Consider the following 24,254-nt stretch of genomic DNA (forward strand, 5'->3'; position numbering starts at 1 on the left):
TAGAAATTATGGAGCTTTAAAAAATTCTACTGCGTATTAATTTAATCCTTGAATTGTTAAAAAAATAAAATTTTGAGTTGATGTTTGAGTTATATATTATTATACAAATTCAACATTAATCAGGTTTCGTATAATTATTTAATTTAAATAAATATTAAAAAAAACTTGAAAATAAAAAACTGAGGTGCGGGCGGAGCCTTTGGCATTTTGCTTTGTCAAATGCGTGAATATGACTTTCTCTAATCATCGGAGGTTGCACACATGGCTGTCGTTGTATGCATGATAACGATGAAGTAGAAACAAGCTTAATTTGGCAGCGTAAACACCCCCACCCCCGCCCCCAAAAAAAAAGAAACAAAAATAAATTTTCAGCAATTTCGCTGTAGACAAGTACATATAATTTTCAAAACCAGTATTACCTATCAATGGAATGAGTTTCCTTTTTATTTTAGTATTTCGACGTCGTTTTGTTTGGACTGCAATTAATTAATTATTTTAATATTATTTTTTAAAACAATTAATATGATTAATTTATATTAAATTCTTATCATAAATATTTTTTTGTCTTAAATTTATTACGGAGATAGATGTGTAATGATAATATAAAATTGGAGAATGCAAAATTGAAACGGTCCACCATAGCAACTTTGATTAGGTACGGATTAAAGTCCCTCTCCGCAAACATTAAGCTTATACATTATTATAATTTATTCTATAACTTTTATATTAAATTTTGGTTTAAGATTTCAAAAAAAAAAAGTTTAAGACAAGTCAGACAAATGCGACACAGTTTTTGGCATTTTCTGGCATTTAAAATGAAACGCAACCTTCAGAATAAATATTAATGAGATAGAAAAATAATAATAATAATAATAAGTCTGTGTGTGACTTTTTGTACACTATGCTTAAGACCCGTTTGGTGAACCAATATTGGTTGCTTTTATTATTATGAGCAGCGGCCTACCGGTGGATTCTGACCTTTTAAAGAGTTTGAAAATTTAGTTTTTTTTTTTATTGGTTAAATAAATATTATGAATTAAATTAAATTTATTTATATTAATTTTAACACAATGAACAAAAGTAATTGGATAAAACAAAACTTTAAGTCCATTTAATTGAGTTGACTATCTATTATGGATGAAACTAAAATAAGAAGATATGGTGAGAGCATCTAATAATGGTACCATTGTTATGTTCTCATGTTGTTCTTGGTTTGGTCTTTCCAAATCAGATAGGGAAAAAAAAAGTTTTAAGCTATCCAGGCAATGCCACCATAAATTTCCAAAATTACTCGTTAATATATTTTCTTTATTATGCATATAACATTTAAAGTTTTAGGATAAATTATTTTTAATAAAAAATGCATTTAAAAATATATTTTTCGGTAAAATGATAAAAGGAATGGATAAAGATAAGAGACGTTAAAAGAGTTGATGAGTGTGAATGTAAGAAACAAAATGCAGGCTTTATTGTAATGAAGCGGACAAGAGAGAGAGAGAGAGAGATTAAATTAAAAGTCAAGGATTGAATTATGAAAAGCTTGACAAGTCTATTGTAAGGTGTCCCTTTTGCTTACTTAACTTCAGCAACTTGAGGGATATGGCCGTATGGTGCCGAGTGCCGACGTTGAATTTAATCATTTAACTCTAAATTAAAAGATTAAATTTTTGCCAATTGGTTTTTTTTTTTATTTCAAAATTAAATGTATAGAATTTTTACGAAAAATAATATTTTTTAGTTTTTTATTGTCCAAAATATATTCAAAACATGATGCTATTTGATTTTAAGATTCACATGGTTATAATGACCCACATGTATAATTTTGAAAAAACAAGCAGTAACAAATCTGCAGCTCTCCAAATTTTCAAATAAGTTGTCTAGGGAAGTAGCTAAGAAGGAGCCAAATGCCCAGTGACAGTGGCCGGTGTTCAGTTCACCCGTTATTGCAAAGCAAACGATGGGTCGTTTGTTAGGCAGAGTGCAGTAAAGTCATGAAATATAGGTTCCCACTAAAATCCCAACTTTATGTTCAGATTCATCTCCATGCAAATATCGTTAATCAATTTACTCCTTGCATTAGGCATTGAACACCTAGCTAGCCCTCTGCTTATGAGATTTCAACATCGCATTAATCGTTTTTTTTTAAAGAATTAAATTTGGGTTTACTCAGGGGTAGTTGTAAGGTTCTGATTTGAATGGGACTAGGGATTTTTTGAGACAGATAATAGAAGGATTTGTTTTCTGATTAATTGAGGACTAGAGAGGTTAAAAGATTTGGATGAGAATTGCTAGTAGATTGCAATTGCAAATAACGTGTTCTGTAAGGATGGAGAATGCTTGCAACAACGATAGCCACAGGAAGTATAGGCATGTCTGTCCACAATCCAAGTCTCCAATGTTTTCAATGGAGAATGCATTCTTCAAATGCAGTGGGTTCAAGAACGCTGAGGATCTGAGAGTATTTGTTCGTTGATGGGCTAAATGATCGGCCTTTTAACTCTCTTCAGCAGGGCCTTTTTTTCTAACATAGATGATGAGCATAGTGCAGGAAAAGGATTGGAACATAGCATGAAAAAACAGTAATCAGAATCGGTGAAGGATTGGGACATAACATGAAAAAACAGTCGTCACAATAGGTGAAGGATTGGAAAATAGCATGAAAAAAGTTATAATTATGACTTCTTTACTTTTTCTTTTTCTTTTTTACCTTTAGAAATTTTCTACATATTTTCGTTAATATTAGTAATTTTTGTCCCTCTTAATTCTACTTATTTTTATCAAATTATAAAATACATTCGGTATGATAAACTACAAAAATTAATATTTTTTTTAAAATATGAAGATGCTGGATCCATTTTTTAATGAGAAAACATGTCCACCTGATATTTTGCTTTTATTTGTTTTATGCATTTTTTTACTAATGCAAATCATATTGCATTTCACTTATTTGTTTTATGCAATTTTTTCACCAATGCAAAGCATATAGCATTTCACAAGGCCTTAAAATAAAATATAAAATATAGTTTAAAGGTAATTCAATTATATATAAATCACTCAAATCAGAGTTTTAAAAAAATTAAATTAATTCAAATCAAGCAAACCAATTAAAAATTTAGAAAATAAAATCAAATCAAATCTAAAAGATGTTTTAGAATCTTTACAACCTTCTAAACTAATAAAACAATAAAATAAAAGTGACCGAATGAACGGCAATACAAAGAACCACTAATCTTGATCATCCAAAAATTTTTAAATGAGAGAAATAAATCAGAAAAATAGAAAAGAAGTCAAGCCGGTGCATGCATATAAATAACCAACAGAAACACACTCTTAGAAGGTGAAACGACAAAGCCCACGATAATTATGCCTAGAGGAGCATGAATTGCTAGATATTGTGGTGGCAACCTCAGAGCTACAGACTCGACATATGCAAACCCCATAAAAAAGGGAAAAAAAAAATAGAGATTCAAGCCCCACCACCAAAAGCATACTTTGCAAATAGAGACTCCCTTGACAATTAACGCGATCTATCAAAAAGAATACAAAACTACCGGCGCGTGGAGCCGGAGGAGAAACCGCGACAGTGAGATGACAAAAACACCCACGATTAACACGACAACATAGGCATAGAGTATAAACACCGAAGGTTATTTTAGTCAGGAGGGTGTCCAAAAGCCATAATTAATTGAGTTCAGATAAATAATGAAAATCATAGCGGACGTCCCACCACCGCCATCCCCAACGACCCGTGATTTGATCCAGTAGCCCTAATCCACATCTCGCACAATTACGTATAAACTGAAGGAAATATAAGCTCACTTTTGATTATATCAGTAATTTTGCTTGATTAATTAGGGTTTTGGAGCTAATTTGGAAATGGCGAAGCTGAAACACTCAAGGATACAAGCGAGGAAATGGTCGACATTCTCTCTGGTATTAACGATGCTATTTATGCTAACAGTGGTTCTCTTGATGCTTTTGGCTCTGGGGATTTTCTCCCTTCCTATAAGCAGCGACGATGCTCCTCCCAATGATCTCATTACTTCTTATCGGCGTATGGCCGCTAAAAGGTACTTATCATATTACTATTATTTTAAGTTATCCATTGGATTATTTGATTTTCATATTTTTTGGCGGGATTTTTGACACAGAGATGGTGATGGTTTGGGAAAGAGAGGAGAGCAGTGGACTCAAATTCTTTCTTGGGAGCCCCGAGCATTTCTTTATCACAATTTCTTGGTTAGTCTCAAAATTTGTTAATTATTTCTTCGGGTTTAAAATACAATTTATCTGGAATCTGTTTTCTCAATTGAATCAGCAATTTTATATGAGCTTTTGTACTTCGTTGTAATCGTTGGTTAGCAATTATGTGTATGTGTATAATGTGTTCTTCCAGCATTAGCTTATGAGAAACTATTCATTTATTTGAACCAGGCCTAATGCGTAATTCCTCACATCTCATTCAATATTGATGGGTTGATATTTCACCGGGGATATGAACTAAATTTTACAAGTCTCACGTGGCTAACATTATCAATAGTAATATATTTAGATATTTTTTTAGTGCTTTAATTAGTAGGAGTGGCCTCTGCTGGACAGCTCATTGAAATGTTGTGCAATTCATACTTGCATGGCACCATAAATTGTCTGCTATTATATTTAACTAATTAAGATGCAAAAAAAAAAAAAAAAAAAAATAAGAAGAAGAAAAAAGAACCATTCACTTAGTTTTGCACTTATATTTGAGGGTTCAAATATCACTTCTTAGGATTAATATCCATTTTTGAAGCTTTAGCAATGACATCCTTACAAAGAAATATAATAGCTGTATTTGTCTGATAATCATGCTTATGATTGGTCTTCATCTGGCATTTAATTTCTATCATGGCATAACTGTCATGCTGTAGCAGTGAAAGGTCAAGTTTCGTTTTATGTGGTTTAGACTTCAGAAGTTAAAAAATCTCCCTTCCTAGTCTTTACAATAAAGTTCTGTTGTATATCAAATGAAGTGCTTGTTTGGCTTGGGCATATGCTTTATTGTTTGTCAGTATGATCTTGATCTTGGTTGCTAATGTGAACAGTCAAAAGAAGAATGTGAGTACCTAATAACTCTGGCCAAGCCACACATGGTAAAGTCAACAGTGGTAGATAGCAAGACAGGTCAGAGTAAAGATAGCAGGTATGCATTTTATTCCCATCTTTTCTCTTTCACAAAATTGGGTAACCGCTGCCTTCAAGGTTTGTTCAATGACACACACCTTACTTGTAACTGGGATGGATTTGATAGGTGTGATATGACCATGAATCCGTCTAATCTTATTAATTTTACATACAAATTGCAGGGTTCGCACGAGTTCTGGAATGTTTTTGAGGAGAGGACAAGATAAAACTATCAAGAGCATTGAAAAAAGGATAGCAGACTTCTCTTTTATTCCTGTAGGTATGAAATTCAAAAATATCAAAATAAATGCCTAGAATTGGTTTGAAACAAGATCTTAGTATGTTAGACCAGGAGTATTTTTTATGCTGATTAAGCACATGATGTTTTTCTTGCTTGGGTGGTTAGTTCATTTTATCTGTTGCTTTTTCAAATATTTTGTTACAATAAATGGTTCAACCCTCTTTTTCCAAAGAAAATGAATTTGCAATGTTTAAAACTTTTTCTCAAATGCTCTTCTGGGGGCAGGCAATAAGCAAACTGCCTGCTCAAACCACCTTCTCAAATATACTCAATCATAACCTTTAATTGTATATCTTTATGGCCTGCATGACATGGCTAATTTAAGTTCTTAAACTGTTTTATCACGGAGGTTATAAATGCTCCTAAGTATTTTGAATATACTGGGTTGTGGTTTCTCTTTACTCTGAATTTGTGAGCTCTAATCTGCATTTAGGTAATGTTTTCCATGTAGAGGATATTTAAATCACTGGTGAGTAGAAGCCTAGTGGTGCAATGTGTAAAGGATCATCTTTTCTACTATGCTTTGAACTATAACTAGTTTCTACTCTTCCGCTACTGACTGTTTGAACTTACTTTATAATCTACAGAGCATGGAGAAGGACTTCAAGTTCTTCACTATGAAGTTGGGCAGAAGTATGAGGCTCACTATGACTATTTTCTTGATGAATTCAACACTAAGAATGGGGGCCAACGTACAGCTACTGTTCTAATGTATCTGTAAGATATCTCCCATGGCTGGCATGGTATTGAAATTTGTGTTTGCTTGTCTTGGAACTGACAAACTGTACTTGCATATCCATCACACATATTCTTTCTGTCCTGATGCAGGTCGGATATTGAAGAAGGGGGTGAGACAGTGTTCCCTGCAGCAAAGGGGAACATCACCTCTGTGCCGTGGTGGAATGAGTTGTCTGAATGTGGCAAACAGGGTCTCTCAGTGAAACCAAAAATGGGTAATGCATTGCTTTTTTGGAGCACAAGGCCTGATGCATCGCTAGACCCTTCAAGTTTGCATGGTGGTTGTCCTGTGATTAGAGGCAACAAGTGGTCAGCTACAAAGTGGATGCATCTTGGGGAGTACAATGTCTGAGCCACTGATACAGGTAATTTTCAATGCCTGCAGGAGTAATAGATGGTATACGAAGTCATTGTCTGCTTTGTGCATTGAGTCACCTTTTTATACAAGCATGCATTCCATTAGAAAAGTAGCCTGCTAAGTGTTGCTTGTCAATTTCTGTTACAAACAGCATCTCATAACTTGTAGTTTGGAAGTTGCTTTATTGAGCTAATTATGAATCCAGACTATCAGCGATACAATTTGTCGATAATAGTTATTATCTTATTATTTTAACTATTTTTCCTCAGCAGGATTGTAGACCATGTATCGTGTGGGACATTTGTGTTGGTATAATGGTGAATGGTGTTAGAATTCCGGACGCGGAGTGGAACATCCCTGATTCCTCGACGATAGCAATAGCATAGAAAAGTTTTATGATATAGGTATGGCGATTTTATCTTTATTTCAATTTTGTTCCTCATTTCATGGGCCCGATTTAGTTTTCTTACTGGGATTCGGGTTGGGAATTGTTAGACATGGGGATCCTAAAGGATATGTATAGTTTGGGAAAACAGAGGGGATGGCAGCTGGGCAACGCATCTTCCCAACAGGCAAATTGTAAACGAACAAAATAGTTGCTGAAAAACAAGCCCGCTTATTTTTCATTTATTGGAACCTGATGCCTAGGTTTTTCTTTGGAACCAATAGGTCTTAAACCCTTATGCCAGTGCACATAATGGATGTAAAAATTTCCATACTTTTAACAAGGTACTAACATGCACCAACGTCTATTATTCCTGAAGTCATTTTGGATATGAAAATTTTCATGTTTTTAAGTACTATCAGTGTATATTCCTCAAGTTTAATGCTGCTGCTTGTATCGTATGTCTATCATTCAATTTTTGGTTTGGAGGAATGGGTGAATTTACAATTTTAAACTTGTCTTTTAGGATGATAGAATTAAGTATGCCAGCAAGGCAAAAAATTGGGGGGTGGGGGGTTGGTTGGATCTCGAGTAAGGAAGACGGGGCAGGAAATAGCCGAGCATGCCATGGCCCAAACCTAGAGTAATAAATTTAATTTTAATTATGAAAATGTTATTGTACAACTTTTATTATATTGCACTTAAAAAATAGTTAGAAAAATAAAAATTTTATTTTAAAAGAAATCAATGACTTGTTTTCTAAATTATTGTTAAATTTGAAGAAGCGGAAAACTATGAAAATGCATGGACACGTGCAGTTCTATTTTGTGGTTTTCATAGAACACATTTTTGAAAAATTACTTTAGTTTTCTATAAGTAAACCATTGTGTGGTGGTAAGCCATATTTAGAATTCCTTTATTAAGTAGAGTGCAGTTTCCTTCCCTTCCCCTCCCCTAAATACTTACAGATAAAATAATAATAGTATTTAACAAACCACTAAGGCCTAAAAAGGTGCCAACCTACCATCATGATCAATTCGTGATTCCCTAGCATTCTTCTCTTTCCCTTTTTCTTTTAAATATATGCATGTTAATTAGTTATCATGATAAATAAATATACTTGTGTCTATCTGGATCAAAATAAGAAATATATATATATTATTTACAGTTCGAATAACCATTTTTTTATACAAAGATAAGAATCGTTGTAATTTAGTATAGAAATTCATATCCGATAACACCTGTGTCATGGAGCTCATAATACGTGAAGCTTGTTCTACATGCTCGGACCCACGTCCTATTGCTGGTCAAAACTGCATAATGCGGACGTCCCAGTACACTACCAGCTGCAATTGGTATCTATGATTTGGAATACTTCGAGCCCCCACCAAAAATTTATCTTCCCTAAGTTAGGCCCAATTAAATATTTTTAATTTATATCCCATCTTAAAATATTTTTAACAAAATTATATTTAATGACTTATATTGTTTGGCCCATAAAAACCCCATAAACTTGGCTTCCAGTCCAAATATAAGGAAAAAAAAAAAAAAAAGGTGCGATGCCATCTGGAAGGAGATCTCAGCTACGTGTGAATGCCATACTTAAAAGCACCATGGATAGCTGTTTCAACTACCAATGTTCAACCTACTGAAGCACAAGAACATCGCACTAAAGAAAAAGGAAATTGCAATAGAACAAGCTCGTATATCAACAACACAACCAAAACCATGAAGAAACAACGGTGAAAATGGCCCAAGTCTAGACTGCAACAGAGAATATCATCTCAAAAAATAGTCAAGAGAGAAGAGTGACAACTAGAGTTTTGAGAATCATTAATCAGCCGCATGCAAGTCTGACAATAATCTCAAAAGATAACGAATTTTAAAACGGAAGTTTATCCCAAAAATAACTCTCAACAAATATGCGGATATCATGTGTACCTCTGGTATTTGGAAACGTGCATGATTGGTGGTGCGGCTTTTCATTCCTAAAAAGGCCAAGATAGTGGGAAAGCCGAACAAACAGAGACAGCTTGTCCTCCAGTTGTCCTGTCGCTAGTATTTGCTGCCCCACGAATGCCTGCAGCAGTCATCTATCCAAGAACCTTCTTTACACTTTCCTCTCCTCTCCTCTCCTCTTCTCTCCTTTCTTTATTTATTATTTGTTCAATTTAATTTGGATATCAACCAAATTACTCACTATTCCATTTATTTTTATAATATTAATTTATTATTTCATTTTCGGTTTTCATACTCTACAATTAACATGAGATACGTGTTGAGCCACGTGCTTCTTAAGTATCCAATCAATATCATGGGGTAGTTGGACTCTGGAGGATTCTTACTTTGAAAAATGCTAATTACCGTAATTTTTAAATAATTATTTAATATTCTTCATTATTGTTAGAAAAATATTTATTATATATTTTTTTAATAACTAATCATTATAATATCTCCCCAATAAAATTAAGAGTGCTGAACAATCATTTGAAAAAGTGACTTCATTTCTCCTCTTAATTTTATTAGTTTAATTTGAATTCATTTAAATAATTATGTTTAATTTTAATCCGTAATTAAATTGACTACTTCACTTTAATTTTTAAATAATTCAAATTATACTTCAATAAAATGCATATTTACCCAAATTAAAGTTTAAGTTAAATTTATTTTAATTCTTATTTAATTTCATTTTTAAATTAAATTAAATTATGCTTATTTTTTAATAAAATTAATTATTAGTTTTTCTAGAAAATATATTGATCAATTTTTATACTTTCATTTTATTTATTCTATAATTTATCTTTCAGTTTTAAATAAAATTTTATAGAGAAAATTTTCAGATTACAGAAATTTAAAGAAAATTAAAATAACGAGATAAGAAAATGTAGTGTAGGTTTTTTTTTTTTTTTTTATCATAAAGAGAAATATGCATCATGCAGTAGTAATTAGTTTTGTTAAACTAAAAATAAATCGAGCCGGGGTGGAAAACCGGATTGAATAGCGAACCGGAAAGAGTTCGTTTCTGAAAATAATTTCCCCATTTTGCGCCTCTACGGTTGAACTCAAGCTGAAACTGAACCTCTCAGGTAAACCTGTACTACACCCTCCTGGCATTATCAGATCTCTCGTCTTGTTTTTACATTTTAATTTCATGTCCACAAGCTTGTAACTTTATTTAAAGTTTCGTTTAAATTTCTTTTTCAAGGTTTCAATTATACTCAACCTCACTGATTCCTTCTCTTGGATCCAATAAAGTACTGATTTGCCATTTGTTTCATTGGATTGTATATCTTTAGGCATCAAAATCACTTCTGGTGTTAATATAGTCTTGTTTTTTGATCAAGCAGATTGGACTTGAAACATGGGAGCTGCAGAGAAGAGTTTTGACATGGAGGAGGGAACTCTTGAGATTGGAATGGGTGAGTTCTTGCTTCTTCTTTTTCAGTGAAGATTTCGAATTATTCCACTCTTAAATTTGATCTCGATATTGGGTTATTTTTTGTGCTGAAAAAAGCTTTAGTCCTCTTTCTTACAGAATATCCGTCATAACTCATGTTCTCATATTCGCAGAGTATAGAACTGTCTCTGGTGTTGCCGGACCGTTGGTTATTCTCGACAAAGTCAAGGTTTATTTCCTTATCTGCTATCTTTGTTCTGTGATCGTTGTGCTTAAAGTTGAAATGAATCTACTACGTGGTTATATTTGTACCATATTGTTTCAAATGTTTCAGGGTCCAAAATACCAGGAGATTGTCAATATTCGCTTGGGAGATGGAACGACTAGGCGTGGCCAGGTCTTAGAAGTTGATGGGGAGAAAGCTGTCGTGCAGGTGAATTATGTTTATGCTTTTGTAAGCTTGTGTGTACTTACCAGGCTAAAGTTATTCGCCAGTCAACGCTGCTACTTGGTGTTGCTATTTTCCCCTTCTGATTCCATTTCACTCTTCTATTCTTTCTCTTTCCTCGAATAATGATATTTTTTTTTGCTGTTATTTTTAATTTTATCTTACACTTGGAAGTTTGATCATAAGCTAGCTGCATTTCTGGTTCTGCAGCCTTCATGTAAAATCAAGTTTGTCCTTTCCATGCAATTATGCAGAAATCAATAGTGTAAATTAGCAGAATACCCATTTCATGTTGAACCAAGTCAAGTTCATTCTTTCCGTAAATTTTGTCATATTTCATGCTTGGTGCCGATTCAAAGATCACCCTTTTGATGCTTTTAGATGACTATTATGTTCACTTCTTTTTTCTTATGCAATTGCAAAGTACAACACCGGGACTTTCAGTGTGGCTTATGTCTAATTTCTTCATCCTCGTAGATTGAATGCTGCTGCTCAACAAGTTTTCATATACTTTTATAGTCTAATTGGTCCTCTGATTTGAATCGACAATCTGGTTCTGCTTTTCCCATTTTGCAGGTTTTTGAAGGAACATCTGGTATTGACAACAAATACACAACTGTGCAATTCACAGGAGAGGTACAAAGCTTTCTTTCCTTTTGGATTTAGTATGATATAGTTATTTGGGTGTTCATACTTGTTGATTAACCTCTGAGTGGCCAATCTTCAATATGTGCAAAACAAGAGAATCTTTGGAGCCCACAATGTCAGTCATTGGATTAGTGCTTGGATTGATGGTATACCTGGAGTGTTTTTCATAGGAATTTTGTTTTACTATTTTCATGGAGACATGGACATGTTTGGACTATGATCTACTCATTGAAACTAAGTATATTTTTCAGATATAATTTTAAAGTTGAAGTGTCTGATAGCTAAAAATGTTAAAGGACAAGTGTACAAGTATGTATTTTGCCGTTTTTAATATATAATCCTTTTGATGATATGGTTGAGAATAAGAGGTATTCCAGTTTTTCAACAGGAAAATTTTGAATTTATTGTGGATAAAGGGGAATTAGTTGAGATCTTTCAGAGTTTCAATAAGTTATTTTAATGGATGAACTGTTTAGGAGTTTTTGTAGGAGCAAGATTTTGTGCATTGAGAAGCTTACTTCATTCTTTTAACTTAGTTTATTTAGCATTTCTTATACTTCCATGGTGTTTTTAGATCAGGTTGTTCTTTTAGTTGTAATTTCAGTTAAGGGTTGGTTTAAAATTCTCATCAAGGAAGGTAATTATTCATAGTATATGCACCTTCTTCTTACATACCTTGTTATCTGTCTCCTCTCTTGTTTCACGTGCCTATGTCCTATTGGTTTATATTCATTGAAAATTTTGCTTATTCTACTTAATTGATATCATACTTCATTATATTAGTATTATCATATCTCTTATAATTTTTATTCTGCAGGTTTTGAAAACTCCTGTATCATTGGATATGCTTGGTCGGATATTTAATGGTTCTGGCAAACCCATTGATAATGGTCCTCCAATTTTGCCTGAGGCTTATCTAGACATTTCTGGTGAGATATAGGTGAATAATGGATATTTCTATTTTATTTTCGGTCTTGATTAAAACCCTTTGGTTGTCATTCTCAGGAAGCTCCATCAACCCCAGTGAAAGAACCTATCCTGAAGAGATGATACAAACAGGGATTTCTACCATTGATGTCATGAATTCAATTGCCCGAGGTCAGAAGATTCCACTTTTTTCTGCTGCTGGTCTTCCTCACAATGAAATAGCTGCTCAGATTTGTCGCCAGGCTGGGCTTGTTAAGAGGCTTGAAAAATCTGGACATCTTTTGGAGGTATGTTGGTCTGCTACTGCCTATAAATGACAATTCTGGAATTCAGAAACATGCTTGAGGTCGTCAATTGTTCTCGTTTGTTTATGTAATAGCAAGTTTTGTATGTTTTGTGAAAACCTCCTTTCTCTTGACTGCAATGTAACTATTTCTTTATCAATATATCGTTCAGTGGCACTTACATTAACCCCAAAAAAAAAAAAGTGGCACTTACCAACTGACAGGTTAACCATTTATTCTACATTTCACTTCCAAATAATTCATCAGGTTCCGTAGCAGTCTAAGGGGGTTTGACTGTTAAGGTGCAGATTACCAACAATAAGAAGCAACTTTTGTGGTTTGGATAAATTTTATTCAAATGACACATTTTGACATGATTTTGCTTTTCCTCAAATGAGAGATAGACATCAGTTACCTTTCCTCTGCCTTATTTAGAGTTATTTTTGTGAATTTGAGAAAAACATAATTGTTTATGTTTTACCCTGTACCATGACTTTTTCTGTAGGATGAGGGAGAGGATAATTTTGCCATTGTATTTGCAGCCATGGGTGTAAACATGGAGACAGCCCAATTTTTCAAACGTGATTTTGAAGAAAATGGGTCAATGGAGAGAGTGACCCTTTTCTTAAACTTGGTAACTTTAAATAAATTAATATCCAGTTCTTCCTTTTGTAATTGTTGTTACTTTTTCTTTATCAAATGACAGTTACTATAAACATTCATATGTATCAATATGCTAAATTGTGCAGGCCAATGATCCCACCATTGAGCGAATTATTACCCCTCGAATTGCCCTCACAACAGCAGAATATTTAGCTTATGAATGTGGGAAGCATGTTCTAGTTATACTGACTGATATGAGTTCTTATGCTGATGCTCTTCGTGAGGTAACACAATTTCTCGTTATGTACTTGTTTATCTTGTCAACTGGTGCAATGGACAAAGAACATTCTGAACGTGAAGCTATTGCAGTTTTTTCTGGCATGTTTTTACCAGACTTTCTGCAATTGACTGACTCGTCCAACTGCTGTAAATTCTGACGCCAGGTATCTGCTGCTCGAGAAGAGGTACCTGGAAGACGTGGATATCCCGGGTATATGTATACTGATCTGGCAACAATTTATGAGCGTGCAGGGCGTATTGAAGGTCGAAAGGGCTCTATCACTCAAATTCCAATCTTAACTATGCCTAATGATGGTAATTTATTTTTTGTTCTGCAGAAAGAACATTCTGCCTGGCACATCATTCTCCTTCTTGGTTTTATGGTTGATTTTGGTCTTTGAACAGATATCACACACCCTACCCCAGATCTTACTGGTTATATTACAGAGGGTCAGATATACATTGATAGGCAACTTTACAATCGACAGGTGATTAGGAAATCTACTCTGTTAATTTGTATTCATATCTCTTCAAAAGTTGCTTGTTAATCAGGCATCAAAAATTGCACCATTTATCCATATTCAGTCCACTTTGAGCAAGCACTGATATAACTTCCTATATTTTCAATGATATAAAAAGTTCACCAAACTTTTGTAACACAAACAAATCTTTAATACATGGCATATTGATGTATAGGTTTGTGAATATTTTGTGTGAATATTTTGTGTAAAATATATGAACGTTCTTTTGAGGACTTGTCCTTTGTAATCATGGATTCTTCTGATGTGCAGATATACCCTCCTATTAATGTGCTCCCATCGCTCTCTCGACTGATGAAGGTAAGACATGTTGCCTTCATTCTAATAGTGCCTTTTCACTGATAGATGCACAAATAAGGAGTTCATAATCAAGCTTTGTTATCAATATATTGCAGAGTGCTATTGGTGAGGGAATGACTCGTCGAGACCATGCCGACGTGTCCAACCAGGTGTGTGCTTACATGTGTGTTATTTTTTTTTCATTCAAATAACTTAATATTTCTGTTTAAAGTCTGTTACTTCGTCCATCTTGATTTTGAATTTCAGTTATATGCAAATTATGCTATTGGAAAAGATGTCCAGGCAATGAAAGCTGTGGTTGGAGAAGAAGCACTTTCTTCTGAGGATTTGGTGCCCTCTCTCTCTGTCTATCTGTCTGTCTGCCTATCTATATACAATGAAGGGCATGTGTACATGTCCTGAAATGTGCCTTCTGTGTATTTGCTTGTTGTTCAGTGGACCAGCGCAACTAGTTACCAGTAAATACTAATTTTTCTTTTTTCTTTCTCCAGCTTTATCTAGAGTTTCTCGATAAATTTGAGAGAAAATTTGTGACACAAGGGGCATATGACACCCGTAACATCTTCCAGTCACTTGATCTTGCCTGGACACTACTTCGTATCTTCCCTCGAGAGCTTCTTCACCGAATTCCAGCAAAGACATTAGATCAGTATTACAGTCGTGACTCAACAAACTGAGCTGGTAGAACCAGTGGTTTTGCTTTTTCACTCATTTCAATCCATTTGTCGATAAGAGTGGGCATGAGTCATGCGATTCCTCGAACTACATTTCATGCTCAGCCATGTCCACTCGCAAAAAGTGGTATGGCTTCTCAACTGGAGTGCATGGAGTTGTTTGTCTAGTTTCTATAGTTTTGGAATTGGTTGCTTCAAGGACTCCAAGATCTTTTGTGAAAACTGTATCCATATTTTGTCCAACTGGAAATAATAGGAAGTTTGATAGAAAAACAAAGCCCTTGTATTAAATTGGTGGAAGATAAGAGAAATAATTTCATTGATAAGATTTAAGGCCCAGAATACATCCCGAACATATTTGATAGTGGATGAGAAAAAAATAAGGCCACTCAAGGGCCAACCCATAAAAATATAAAGAGGCTTTAATGGCCTTGATTTCATTTCTTACATGTTATTTGACTGACAAAACATGATACAATCATATAGGAAAGGATCTAAGTAAGAAAATGTACGCCTGCAGGCTCTTAGTTGAGTTCGCAAAGGTATTTAGAATCCTTTGCATATTTGGTTTCCACCAAGACCCCCATCCCCAATCTATAAACAAAAAAAGAACATGTACAATTTAAAGATTTTAAAGAATCAATTCTAACGCATGGAATTCTATTCTAACTTGCATTTCGTATTTCTTTTCTCATTTTACATATCAGAGCGATCCAAGTTTTGGGTAATCTTGTTCTACACAATGGGCAAGAATTATGTCCCATGACCCACTTGCCAATACATGGTAGGTGAAATGTATGGTGGCAACGTGGTAAGCTACAAGCCGCTTCCCCCAACTGGAAATCCTGGGAGATCATTTGACAAGGACAAGGACAAGGAAAATGAGACATGTCAGTTAAACTATTATTCATCAGGTTTCCACGAAGAGCAATGCTGCGAATAGACAATTTATATAGTTTTCATGAGTAGATGTACAGTTGGGTAAGGGCAAAAATATTTAAAATGTCTCATATCATGTGTAGTTTGACATTATATGTCTACACTTTTTCAAAGAATTTAAGAAGAATAATTATATGTGAACTTAAGGTAATAAAGTCCAAACCTGAAGACAAATTGAACAGGATGGTCCATTCCATAAGATATCCACAATGTTTTCCTCTGTTAGTTTAATCTTTGGAATTTCGTGTCTCCTTTGGACCTCTACATGGGCAGCATCTCCCTGAACATTACAACCACATTCGGTTAAGTTGATTACTTGAAGTAATTTATACAAATAATGATTCATAATATCATATTATTACCGTAAATCAATAACAAAGCTAAAAAAGTAAAAATCACCTGACTTTCTTGCAGAACATGGATGGCAGGGCTAAACCTTCTTTGTATAAGTGTTTGTTTCAGGCGATTTGAAGCTTTTTCAATCTTTAAAAGACGAAGATTAGAACGTTAATGGGTAGTTTCAAGACACTGTAGTAAACTTAGTTGCAAGCAGGGAACTTACCAAAGAAATGAAGCACTCAATAGCATAATCATCAGAATCCCAGAAAGCAAATGATGCTTTAAAGATTTCAGCAGAAAGCAGACACCCAATAATAGTTCCAATTGTGGCGCCATGAAGAAAGCTACTCCTGCATTTTACTCCAACCAGAGCTCCAGAAATGGCTCCTACTGTTGTGCCAACTATATAGAACAGGAAGGAAGGTTTGAGCCTCAGATTCAAGCCCTTCAGCTACAAATTAATGCATAGGAGAAGTAATAATAGTAGCCAACAATTTGAGGGTAATTTCGATAAGTGTTCAAAGTTGCAAATAGAAAATCATTGGATCGTCAAAAGTGGCTGCTTTTTGCAAGCCGCCATATCTTAAAATATCCCAAAAATAATGTTAACGGAATCCCTTTACGTAATTAGCTACTGGAAAGAGGCAACTACAGGCCAGGCTGCTGGTTCGGTCTAAACAGAAATCGATGATTTTGGGTCATTGATTTAAATGAATGGAACTAAATCATAGAATTTCTCTACGGAAGGAGGGTTTTGGGATTTCGTCAAACTGATCTATATCAGCCTCTGTTTGGTTTGGGATCCAAATCGGACACATCTTGTCTAGAAGACTAGACAAAGTCGTGTTTGGAGAAGCCAAGAATTCCTTTGCTTGACGTATTTTTGTAACCTAAAATTACAAGCAATAGCAAAATTCTACGAATATTCCATCTCTGATTCTCTAGTGCATAGCTGTCTGCTACATTTCATCTGAAGCTAACTACGTAGATTACCTTCCATTAACTCTCTAACTTTACCAGAAGAAGAAACAAGAGCAGGAAGAAGGGACTTACCTACTGCGAATACGAATGCAGAGATTGCCAAAAACAAACTGCAAGAAATTGCAGAAACCCATAAAGCTAAAGAAGAAGAAGAAGAAACAGAAGTATAAATCTCCATAAGCTGGTCTATCATATGATCAGAATAATATCGAAAGTATAAAAAAATGGAATTAAAAGTGAAGCTTAGATAGAGAGAAGGCATGGGGACCAAAACAAAGGATAAAAAGCAAAACATATATAATGGAAGAAACCAAGTATAAGACGGGAAAGGCTGACCAGAACCCCTTTGGACAAAATCAACTTGTTTTTGAAGTTTAATGAAACGTGAAGTGTTCAACGTTAGCTTAACACTCCAGTCATTTTCTACCTGCCAGAAGCTAAGGATCATCTTTGAAAAGTTGTTTATTGACGACTTGGAAGTCAGAGAAGACGCTCTCAGTTCTTCTTCTCTTTTGAAAATTCTATTTCTGCTCGCTGTAAATCATCCAAATATGATCATTTCTATTCTCACTCCATTCCCACCTTCCAGGAACTAGCCAGAACAGCTAGTTCGGTAGGCTTCACTGTTTCGATTTAAAAACTGTTACAGTTCAAAACATCGATTTGATTCCAATATTATAACATATGAATAAAAATAATTTAATGAATTAATAATTAATCTTTTTAATTGAGTCACATAAATAAATATTTTAATTTTATTAAAAAAATATTATATATTCATGTAGAGTACTAAATAATTTTCGGAAAGACTGGAGCTTCTCCCTTCCTCTTTCAGATTTATTCTTACACCTTTTTCTTCTTTTTATCCCTTTTTTTTTTATAATCTCATCGCATCATAGTGAAATTTCAACTGGTGAGTGCTGAATCGTCTATAAATCAAAGAGAGTTTTAGCTTAATATTTTATTAATTACAAATTAATAAAACTCGTCTACATAAACATAATGGGCAAGAATCTAGTTGTAAAAGGAAGAAAAAGACTGCAAGTAAACCGAAAGTCTTTTCACCTTTTAAATTCTTATCATCCTCGTCAACTCTTTGAAAACGTTAAACCTTTAATATTATTTTCTTGTACCCCTGTTCCAAACTAGAGTTAAAACCGTTTTATATCTGAAAAAAAAAACTGTTTTTTTTTTTTTTAAAGTTGTTAGGATTAAAATAATTCCTTATTTTCTTAACAAATTGTAAAATTCCTTTCAAAAATAGGCCCACCATGGATTTTAATATAACGTATAATTTTTTTTATTATTATTGGTTTACTTGGTGTCCTTGAAAATTTTTTTCTGGACTTGAAATTTCCCAATTGCACACAAAACGACCGTAAGAACCTAACAAAACGATTAGATGGCAAATAGAAGTGCAATGTCACGTCACAAGACCTTTCAACTTGTCGACGTGCGGCACTTGTGAGGTTGTTCTCTCCAAAACCAACACAAGTAAGCCTTTTCAACAAACTCACAAAGCAATGGACGAATTTGGGACAATTACACTTGTAAAGAAGAAGAGATTTTCTCAAGGAGAAAGTGTATTTTACTATAGTGGCTGTACAGATTACGAGAACTCTCTTAAAGCCAATAAATTCTAATAATTTGCCTATATCTTTACAAACTTGTGGGACTCCTATTTATAGGCTAAAATAAGGCAGCATTTAATGCTTCTTGGAGACTCCCCTGCCAATTATGGCATGTTGGTTCAACTTCCTTCAGGTCTAGATTCTTCTCCCCTGGCATGTTGCCTTGTGCTGGTCAAGTTCTCTTGCTTCTGAAATGTTTCCCAGCCTGGCAGACTTGCTCCTCTACGGCCAACCAGCTTCTCCAAGCAGCCTGTCTTCTGCCTACAGCCATTTCTATCTTCCTCTTTGCAGAATTTTTGTGGGGCGAAATTTGGAGGTTGACAATCTCCCCCACCAAAGTCCTTGACGCCCTCGTCAAGCTTCCTTTGCCTTGTAGGCATCGATCTTCTGCTTGAACTGCCACAATTCAGCCTCCTTCTCCCAACTCATTTCAATTTCGGGTAGTCCTCTCCATTTGATCAGAAATTCGGTGTAATTTGGAATCCTCCGTCGCCTAATTACTCGATCTGCCAGTATTTCCTCTACTTCACGATCAAATGAGGTTACCATCGTTGGTGGTGCTCTATGCGATTGACCCCTGATTGGATCCTCCTAGTCTTCATGGTAAGGTTTGAGAGAACTTACATGAAAAACTGGATGAATCTTTAGTTGTGGCGGCAACTCGACTTGATAGGACACATTCCCTACCTTTTTTGTGATAGGAAAAGGCCCCTCGTACTTCCTTACCAACCCCTTGTGCACCTTTCTATAAGCCTTGAATTGTTGGGGTGGTAGTTTTACCATGACAAGATAACCAATTTGGAACTCTAATGATCTCCTCTTTTTGTCTACCCACTTTTTCATCTTTTTGGCAGCCTTGTCAAGATGTACCTTAGCGATGTCAAGTTGTTTCTGCCAACCTTTAGCCCATTTATAAGCTGAAGGACTTACCCCGATGTAGCCCGAAGCAATGGCATTGGGAGTCAATGGCTGCTACCCAGTAGCTAGTTCAAATGCACTTTGTTGTATGGATTCACTCCTTTGTAAGTTATAGGAGAACTGAGCAACGTCCAGCAGCTTTACCCAATTCTTCTTATTGGCACTCACAAAGTGCCTCAAATAGAGCTCCAGCAATGCATTTACCCGTTCAGTTTGCCCATCCGTCTGTGGATGAAAGGAGGTTGAAAAATGCAGATCTGAACCCATCATCTTAAACAGCTCCTGCCAGAATTTCTCTGTGAACCATGAGTCTCGGTCACTGATGATGCTTCTAGGAAGGCCCCAATACTTCACTACATGCTTGAAGAACAAGCGGGCTGCCTCATCAGCTGTACAGTCTCGTGGGACTGGAATGAAAGTTCCATATTTGGACAGCTTGTCTACGATCACAATGATGGAGCCGCACCCCTCAGACTTTGGCAAAGCTGAGATGAAGTCCATTGTGACACATTCCTATGGTCTCTCCGAAATAGGAAGGGGCTCCAGCAAACCCGCAGGCTGTCTTTACTCGATCATGTCATGTTGGCACACCAAACAGGTCCTCACGTATCTTTCTATGTCATCTTCCATCCTAAGCCAGTAGTATGATCTCTCTAGTAAGGCTAGAGTCCGCTGCATGCCAGGATGGCTAGCCCACAAGGAGTCGTGACACTCCTTCATCAGCTCCCTCCGAAGATTTTCCCATCGAGGAATGAAAACTCGATTCCCAACAGTATAGATCAACCCATCATGTTCCCAAAATCTTCTGGTTTTTCCTTCCTTAGCCAAAATAAGAAGGTGTTTGGCAAAAGCATCATGGGACATACCTTCTCTTATGCGCTCCAGCAGGCTGCTCTCCATGATGCTTATCGAGGAAAATTCTGCCTTTCGACTTAGTGCATCAGCCACTACGTTGGCCTTACCAGGTTTATACTCCAAGGCGTAATCAAATTCTGCCAAGAAGTCCTGCCGCCTTGCTTGCTTGGGGGTCAGCTTCTTCTGCTTCTGGAAGTAGCTGGTTGCAACATTGTCGGTCAGGATCATGAACCGACTTTCCAGCAAGTAGTGCCTCCACACCCTTAGGCAGTGTATGATGGCGGTCATCTCCTTGTCATGCACCGGATATCGCCTTTCAGTCTCATTCAGCTTGCGACTTTCAAAGGCAATGGGATGTCTTTCCTGCATCAACACCCCACCAATAGCAAAATCAGATGCATCAGTTTGTACCTCAAATGGCTTGGAGTAATTTGGCAGTGCCAACATGGGTTCCTCTGCCACAGCATGCTTGAGCTCATCAAATGCCTTTTGACGTTTCTCATCCCAGTCCCACGGGATGTTCTTTTTCAGCAAGTCAGTCAAGGGGGCCGCCCTCTTAGAATACCCTTGAATGAATCTGTGGTAGTAGTTCCCAACCCAAGAAATGACCGCAACCCAGACACAGTCGTTGATGGTTCCCACTCCATGATTGCCTTTACTTTGGACGAGTCCATGCTGATCTGGCCATCAGCAATCTTGTGCCCCAGAAACATTACTTCTGGTTGTGTAAATGAACATTTTTCCGGTTTCACATACAACTCATTTTCTCATAGGATTTGGAACACAAGCTTAAGATGCTGAACATGGTCTTGTAAAGACTCACTATAAACAACAATATCGTCCAAGTAGACTACTACGAACTTATCCATATATGGGTAAAATATTTTATTCATTAATGTACAAAAAGTGGCTGGTGCGTTGGTTAGGCCAAACGGCATTACAAGAAATTCATAAGAACCGTACCTTGTAACACAAGTAGTCTTCTCCTCATCTCCTTCGGCAATCCGTACTTGCCAATATCCAGAACGCAAGTCCAGCTTAGAGAACCACTGAGCTTTGCCTAATTTGTCAAACAAATCATCCACCAATAGTATGGGATACTTGTTTTTTATTGTTACCTTGTTTAAGGCCCGATAATCAATGCACATGCGCAACCTCCCATCATACTTCTTTTGAAATAGTACCGGAGCACCATAGGGTGCCTTTGATGGCCGAATGTACCCCGCATCCAACAGCTCCTTCAGTTGTTTCTTTAATTCATCAAGCTCCGAGGGTGCCATTCGATAAGGGACCATGGCAGGAGGCTTAGCACCAGGCTCCAGTTCAATTGCATGGTCCACTCCTCTCCTTGGTGGTAACTTTTTGGGCAGCTCAGGTGGCATTACATCCATAAACTCATCCAGAATTGCCACAATTTCATTAGCGACAAAAAGTGAATTGGAAACCATACCTTCATCTTTGCAAGTCACAAGGTATGTCTCCTCCCCTCTCTTCACTCCTTTTGAAACTTGCATTGCCAACAGGATTCTTGCACCAACAGGAATTCATTCAACAACAACTTTGTAGTCCATGCCACCACTTTTGAATTGAATACACCCATCTTCAGTGAAGGACAGAGGCAGTACTCTCTCCATGAAATCCAGTCCAATCACCATGTGGTAGTCCTTTAGTTCGACCATGTTCAGATTGATAGTCCCACGCCAAGAGCCAATCTCTATGGGAACACCATGTGCTACACCTAGCAATGGTTTGGCTGGCTGATCCACAGCTCTCATCCAGCCTATTTCCTTGGACAGCTTCAACCCCATTTGGGCAGCCACATCGTTGGACACCAAGTTTTGATTGGCGCTAATGTCCAGCAGTGCCTTGGTGTCAAATCCATTCACCTTGGCAGCAATATACATAAGAGCCTTACCCGGTTGAGGCTTCAACCCAACAGCAGCCTTAGCAACACTTCCAGCAACCTTGTTGTTTGCCTTAGCCTACACAGAATTTATAATGTGCAGCAAACCCAATTGTGCATTCTCCCCTTGTGCTGGTTGCTGCAACGCATCGTAACTTGCAGCTATAGCATTCATTTTTGCACGATTGGGGTAGTATCGCATGAGGTGAGGTCCATCACAGAAGAAACAGTTACGTTTGGGCTTGAACGGTTCCTTGTTGGACTCACCTTGCTGCTGCTTTCCCTTTCAGCCGTGGGTGGATTTGGCAGACTTCTCACCCTTATAAGGTTTGCTTGCCCCATGTTTGTCATTGTGGAACTTTTTCTTCCCCTTGTCATTCTTTGAGGAATCTTTGGAAAATTTCACTAGAGATTCTGCCACTGCAATGGCAGTAGACAAATTTTGGACTCCCCGACGCTTTAATTCCTGCTCAGCCCATCTTTGCAACCCATCCATAAAGTACAGCAGCTTTACATCCTCAGGCAGTTGTGGGGCTTCCAGCATCAAGGAGGAGTACTCCCGGATATAATCCTTAATCGACCGTGTTTGCTTCAGATTTCGGAGCTTCTTCATGGCCAACTCCTTAGCATTTTCAGGAATTGCCTCTTGAACTTTCCCTTGAATGCCTCCCACGTTCCTAAGACAGCTTGTCCTCTTTCTGTTTCAAGACAACGATATCTCCACTAAAGTGCAGCATCATGCTCAAAATAAAGGGTGCAGGTGTCAATCTTTGCAGCATCATTGTCCAGATGGATAGCACCGAAATACTTCTCCATATGCCAAATGAAATTATCAAATTCTTTAGCATCACGCTTACCTCCATATTTCGGTGGTTCGGGGACCTTGATCTTGGTGGCAGCAGCAACAGTGGGGATACCAGTTGAGAAAGCAGCAATAGCGGGGATACCAGTTGAGAAGGCAGCCTTGCACAGATTAATATCCCCCATGGCTTCTCTCAATTCATCACACAGGGACAACACTTCAGCTTGCACAGTACTCCTGAATTCTTCCATTGAATTGTTAACAGATTCCATGAATACATTGAGAGCACCTTGTAGAGCTCCCTCAAGCTCCATCTTCAATTCTGCCTGCTCCTCATCCCTAGAGTCAAGCGTTTCCAGAATATCAGCCACAGCCAATTCAACCTTGACAAGCCTTCCCTCAAAGGCATCAGTGAGATTCGAAGGGACAATAGCACTCCTTGCCACTTCCTTCGACTTCCCTCTCTTCTTAGGTTGAACTCGAATCTCCTCACATCCTCTCTCTTCAGTCAAGTTGGTGGGATTGCTAGCTTTTGCGTCCTTGCTGGTCATGGTTACAAATCTACCAATCGAATGCAACCGAGGCTCCGATACTACGTGTCACACCACAAGACCTTTCAACTTGTCAACGTGCGGCACTTGTGAGGTTGTTCTCCCCAAAACCAACACAAGTAAGCCTTTTCAACAAACCCACAAAGCAATGGACGAATTTGGGACAATCACACTTATAAAGAAGAAGAGATTTTCTTAAGAAGAAAGTGTATTTCACTATAGTGGCTGTACAGATTACAAGAACTCTCTTAAAGCCAATAAATTCTAATAATTTGCCTATATCTTTACAAACTC

The 24,254-nt window shown here is 36.6% G+C and overlaps 3 protein-coding genes across 11 annotated transcripts; 2 read left to right on the top strand and 1 right to left on the bottom strand.

Annotated features, from left to right (window-relative positions):
* The first annotated feature begins 3,396 nt into the window (after positions 1 to 3,396).
* LOC110607006 (probable prolyl 4-hydroxylase 3) lies at positions 3,397 to 7,357 on the top strand. 4 transcript variants are annotated; one of them, XR_002486596.2, is made up of 8 exons: positions 3,411 to 4,070; positions 4,152 to 4,239; positions 5,082 to 5,179; positions 5,343 to 5,440; positions 6,049 to 6,178; positions 6,290 to 6,564; positions 6,830 to 6,961; positions 7,053 to 7,357. XR_002486596.2 is itself a non-coding variant. In XM_021746048.2 (7 exons), exons 1-6 carry the CDS (start codon positions 3,877 to 3,879, stop codon positions 6,549 to 6,551), a joined length of 870 nt encoding a protein of 289 aa, XP_021601740.1. In that variant the 5' UTR covers positions 3,405 to 3,876; the 3' UTR covers positions 6,552 to 6,564; positions 6,827 to 7,357. The 4 variants fall into 4 exon arrangements, 3 of the variants coding, with proteins under 3 accessions (XP_043809576.1, XP_021601740.1, XP_021601739.1); XM_021746048.2 differs by having other exon boundaries at positions 3,405 to 4,070; positions 6,827 to 7,357; XM_021746047.2 differs by having other exon boundaries at positions 6,830 to 7,357.
* Positions 7,358 to 9,890: 2,533 nt separating this feature from the next.
* On the top strand, positions 9,891 to 15,367 carry LOC110606986 (V-type proton ATPase subunit B 2). 5 transcript variants are annotated; one of them, XM_021746022.2, is made up of 16 exons: positions 10,000 to 10,028; positions 10,148 to 10,196; positions 10,290 to 10,361; positions 10,513 to 10,568; positions 10,674 to 10,772; positions 11,364 to 11,423; positions 12,253 to 12,364; positions 12,441 to 12,649; positions 13,152 to 13,280; positions 13,396 to 13,533; positions 13,693 to 13,843; positions 13,934 to 14,016; positions 14,320 to 14,367; positions 14,463 to 14,516; positions 14,614 to 14,697; positions 14,859 to 15,367. In XM_021746022.2, exons 3-16 carry the CDS (start codon positions 10,304 to 10,306, stop codon positions 15,042 to 15,044), a joined length of 1,467 nt encoding a protein of 488 aa, XP_021601714.1. In that variant the 5' UTR covers positions 10,000 to 10,028; positions 10,148 to 10,196; positions 10,290 to 10,303; the 3' UTR covers positions 15,045 to 15,367. The 5 variants fall into 5 exon arrangements, with proteins under 5 accessions (XP_021601715.1, XP_021601714.1, XP_021601713.1 ...); XM_021746023.2 differs by lacking the exon at positions 10,148 to 10,196 and having other exon boundaries at positions 9,891 to 10,028; XM_021746021.2 differs by lacking the exon at positions 10,000 to 10,028 and having other exon boundaries at positions 10,038 to 10,196.
* Positions 15,368 to 15,406: 39 nt separating this feature from the next.
* Positions 15,407 to 17,896, bottom strand: LOC110606988 (NEP1-interacting protein-like 1). 2 transcript variants are annotated; one of them, XM_021746024.2, is made up of 5 exons: positions 17,373 to 17,890; positions 16,543 to 16,721; positions 16,380 to 16,463; positions 16,144 to 16,260; positions 15,407 to 15,886 (listed from the first exon to the last, which is right to left on the bottom strand). In XM_021746024.2, exons 1-5 carry the CDS (start codon positions 17,746 to 17,748, stop codon positions 15,707 to 15,709), a joined length of 936 nt encoding a protein of 311 aa, XP_021601716.2. In that variant the 5' UTR covers positions 17,749 to 17,890; the 3' UTR covers positions 15,407 to 15,706. The 2 variants fall into 2 exon arrangements, with proteins under 2 accessions (XP_021601716.2, XP_043809468.1); XM_043953533.1 differs by having other exon boundaries at positions 15,752 to 15,974; positions 17,373 to 17,896.
* Positions 17,897 to 24,254: the final 6,358 nt, after the last annotated feature.

Source organism: Manihot esculenta, chromosome 18, assembly GCF_001659605.2.
Source record: "Manihot esculenta cultivar AM560-2 chromosome 18, M.esculenta_v8, whole genome shotgun sequence".
Taxonomy (NCBI): domain Eukaryota; kingdom Viridiplantae; phylum Streptophyta; class Magnoliopsida; order Malpighiales; family Euphorbiaceae; genus Manihot; species Manihot esculenta.

Bases quoted from the DNA above. Each gene is read 5' to 3' on its own strand.
- LOC110606988 (XM_021746024.2), bottom strand. From the start codon at position 17,748: ATGATCCTTAGCTTCTGGCAGGTAGAAAATGACTGGAGTGTTAAGCTA. The intron at 16,464-16,542 runs GTAAGTTCCCTG...CGTCTTTTAAAG, and splicing joins TTGAGTGCTTCATTTCTTTG to ATTGAAAAAGCTTCAAATCG. The intron at 16,261-16,379 runs GTGATTTTTACT...TGTAATGTTCAG, and splicing joins ATGTTCTGCAAGAAAGTCAG to GGAGATGCTGCCCATGTAGA.
- LOC110606986 (XM_021746023.2), top strand. From the start codon at position 10,304: ATGGGAGCTGCAGAGAAGAGTTTTGACATGGAGGAGGGAACTCTTGAG. The intron at 12,365-12,440 runs GTGAGATATAGG...TGTCATTCTCAG, and splicing joins GGCTTATCTAGACATTTCTG to GAAGCTCCATCAACCCCAGT. The intron at 13,281-13,395 runs GTAACTTTAAAT...TAAATTGTGCAG, and splicing joins TGACCCTTTTCTTAAACTTG to GCCAATGATCCCACCATTGA.
- LOC110607006 (XM_021746048.2), top strand. From the start codon at position 3,877: ATGGCGAAGCTGAAACACTCAAGGATACAAGCGAGGAAATGGTCGACA. The intron at 4,071-4,151 runs GTACTTATCATA...TTTTTGACACAG, and splicing joins CGGCGTATGGCCGCTAAAAG to AGATGGTGATGGTTTGGGAA. The intron at 6,179-6,289 runs GTAAGATATCTC...GTCCTGATGCAG, and splicing joins GCTACTGTTCTAATGTATCT to GTCGGATATTGAAGAAGGGG.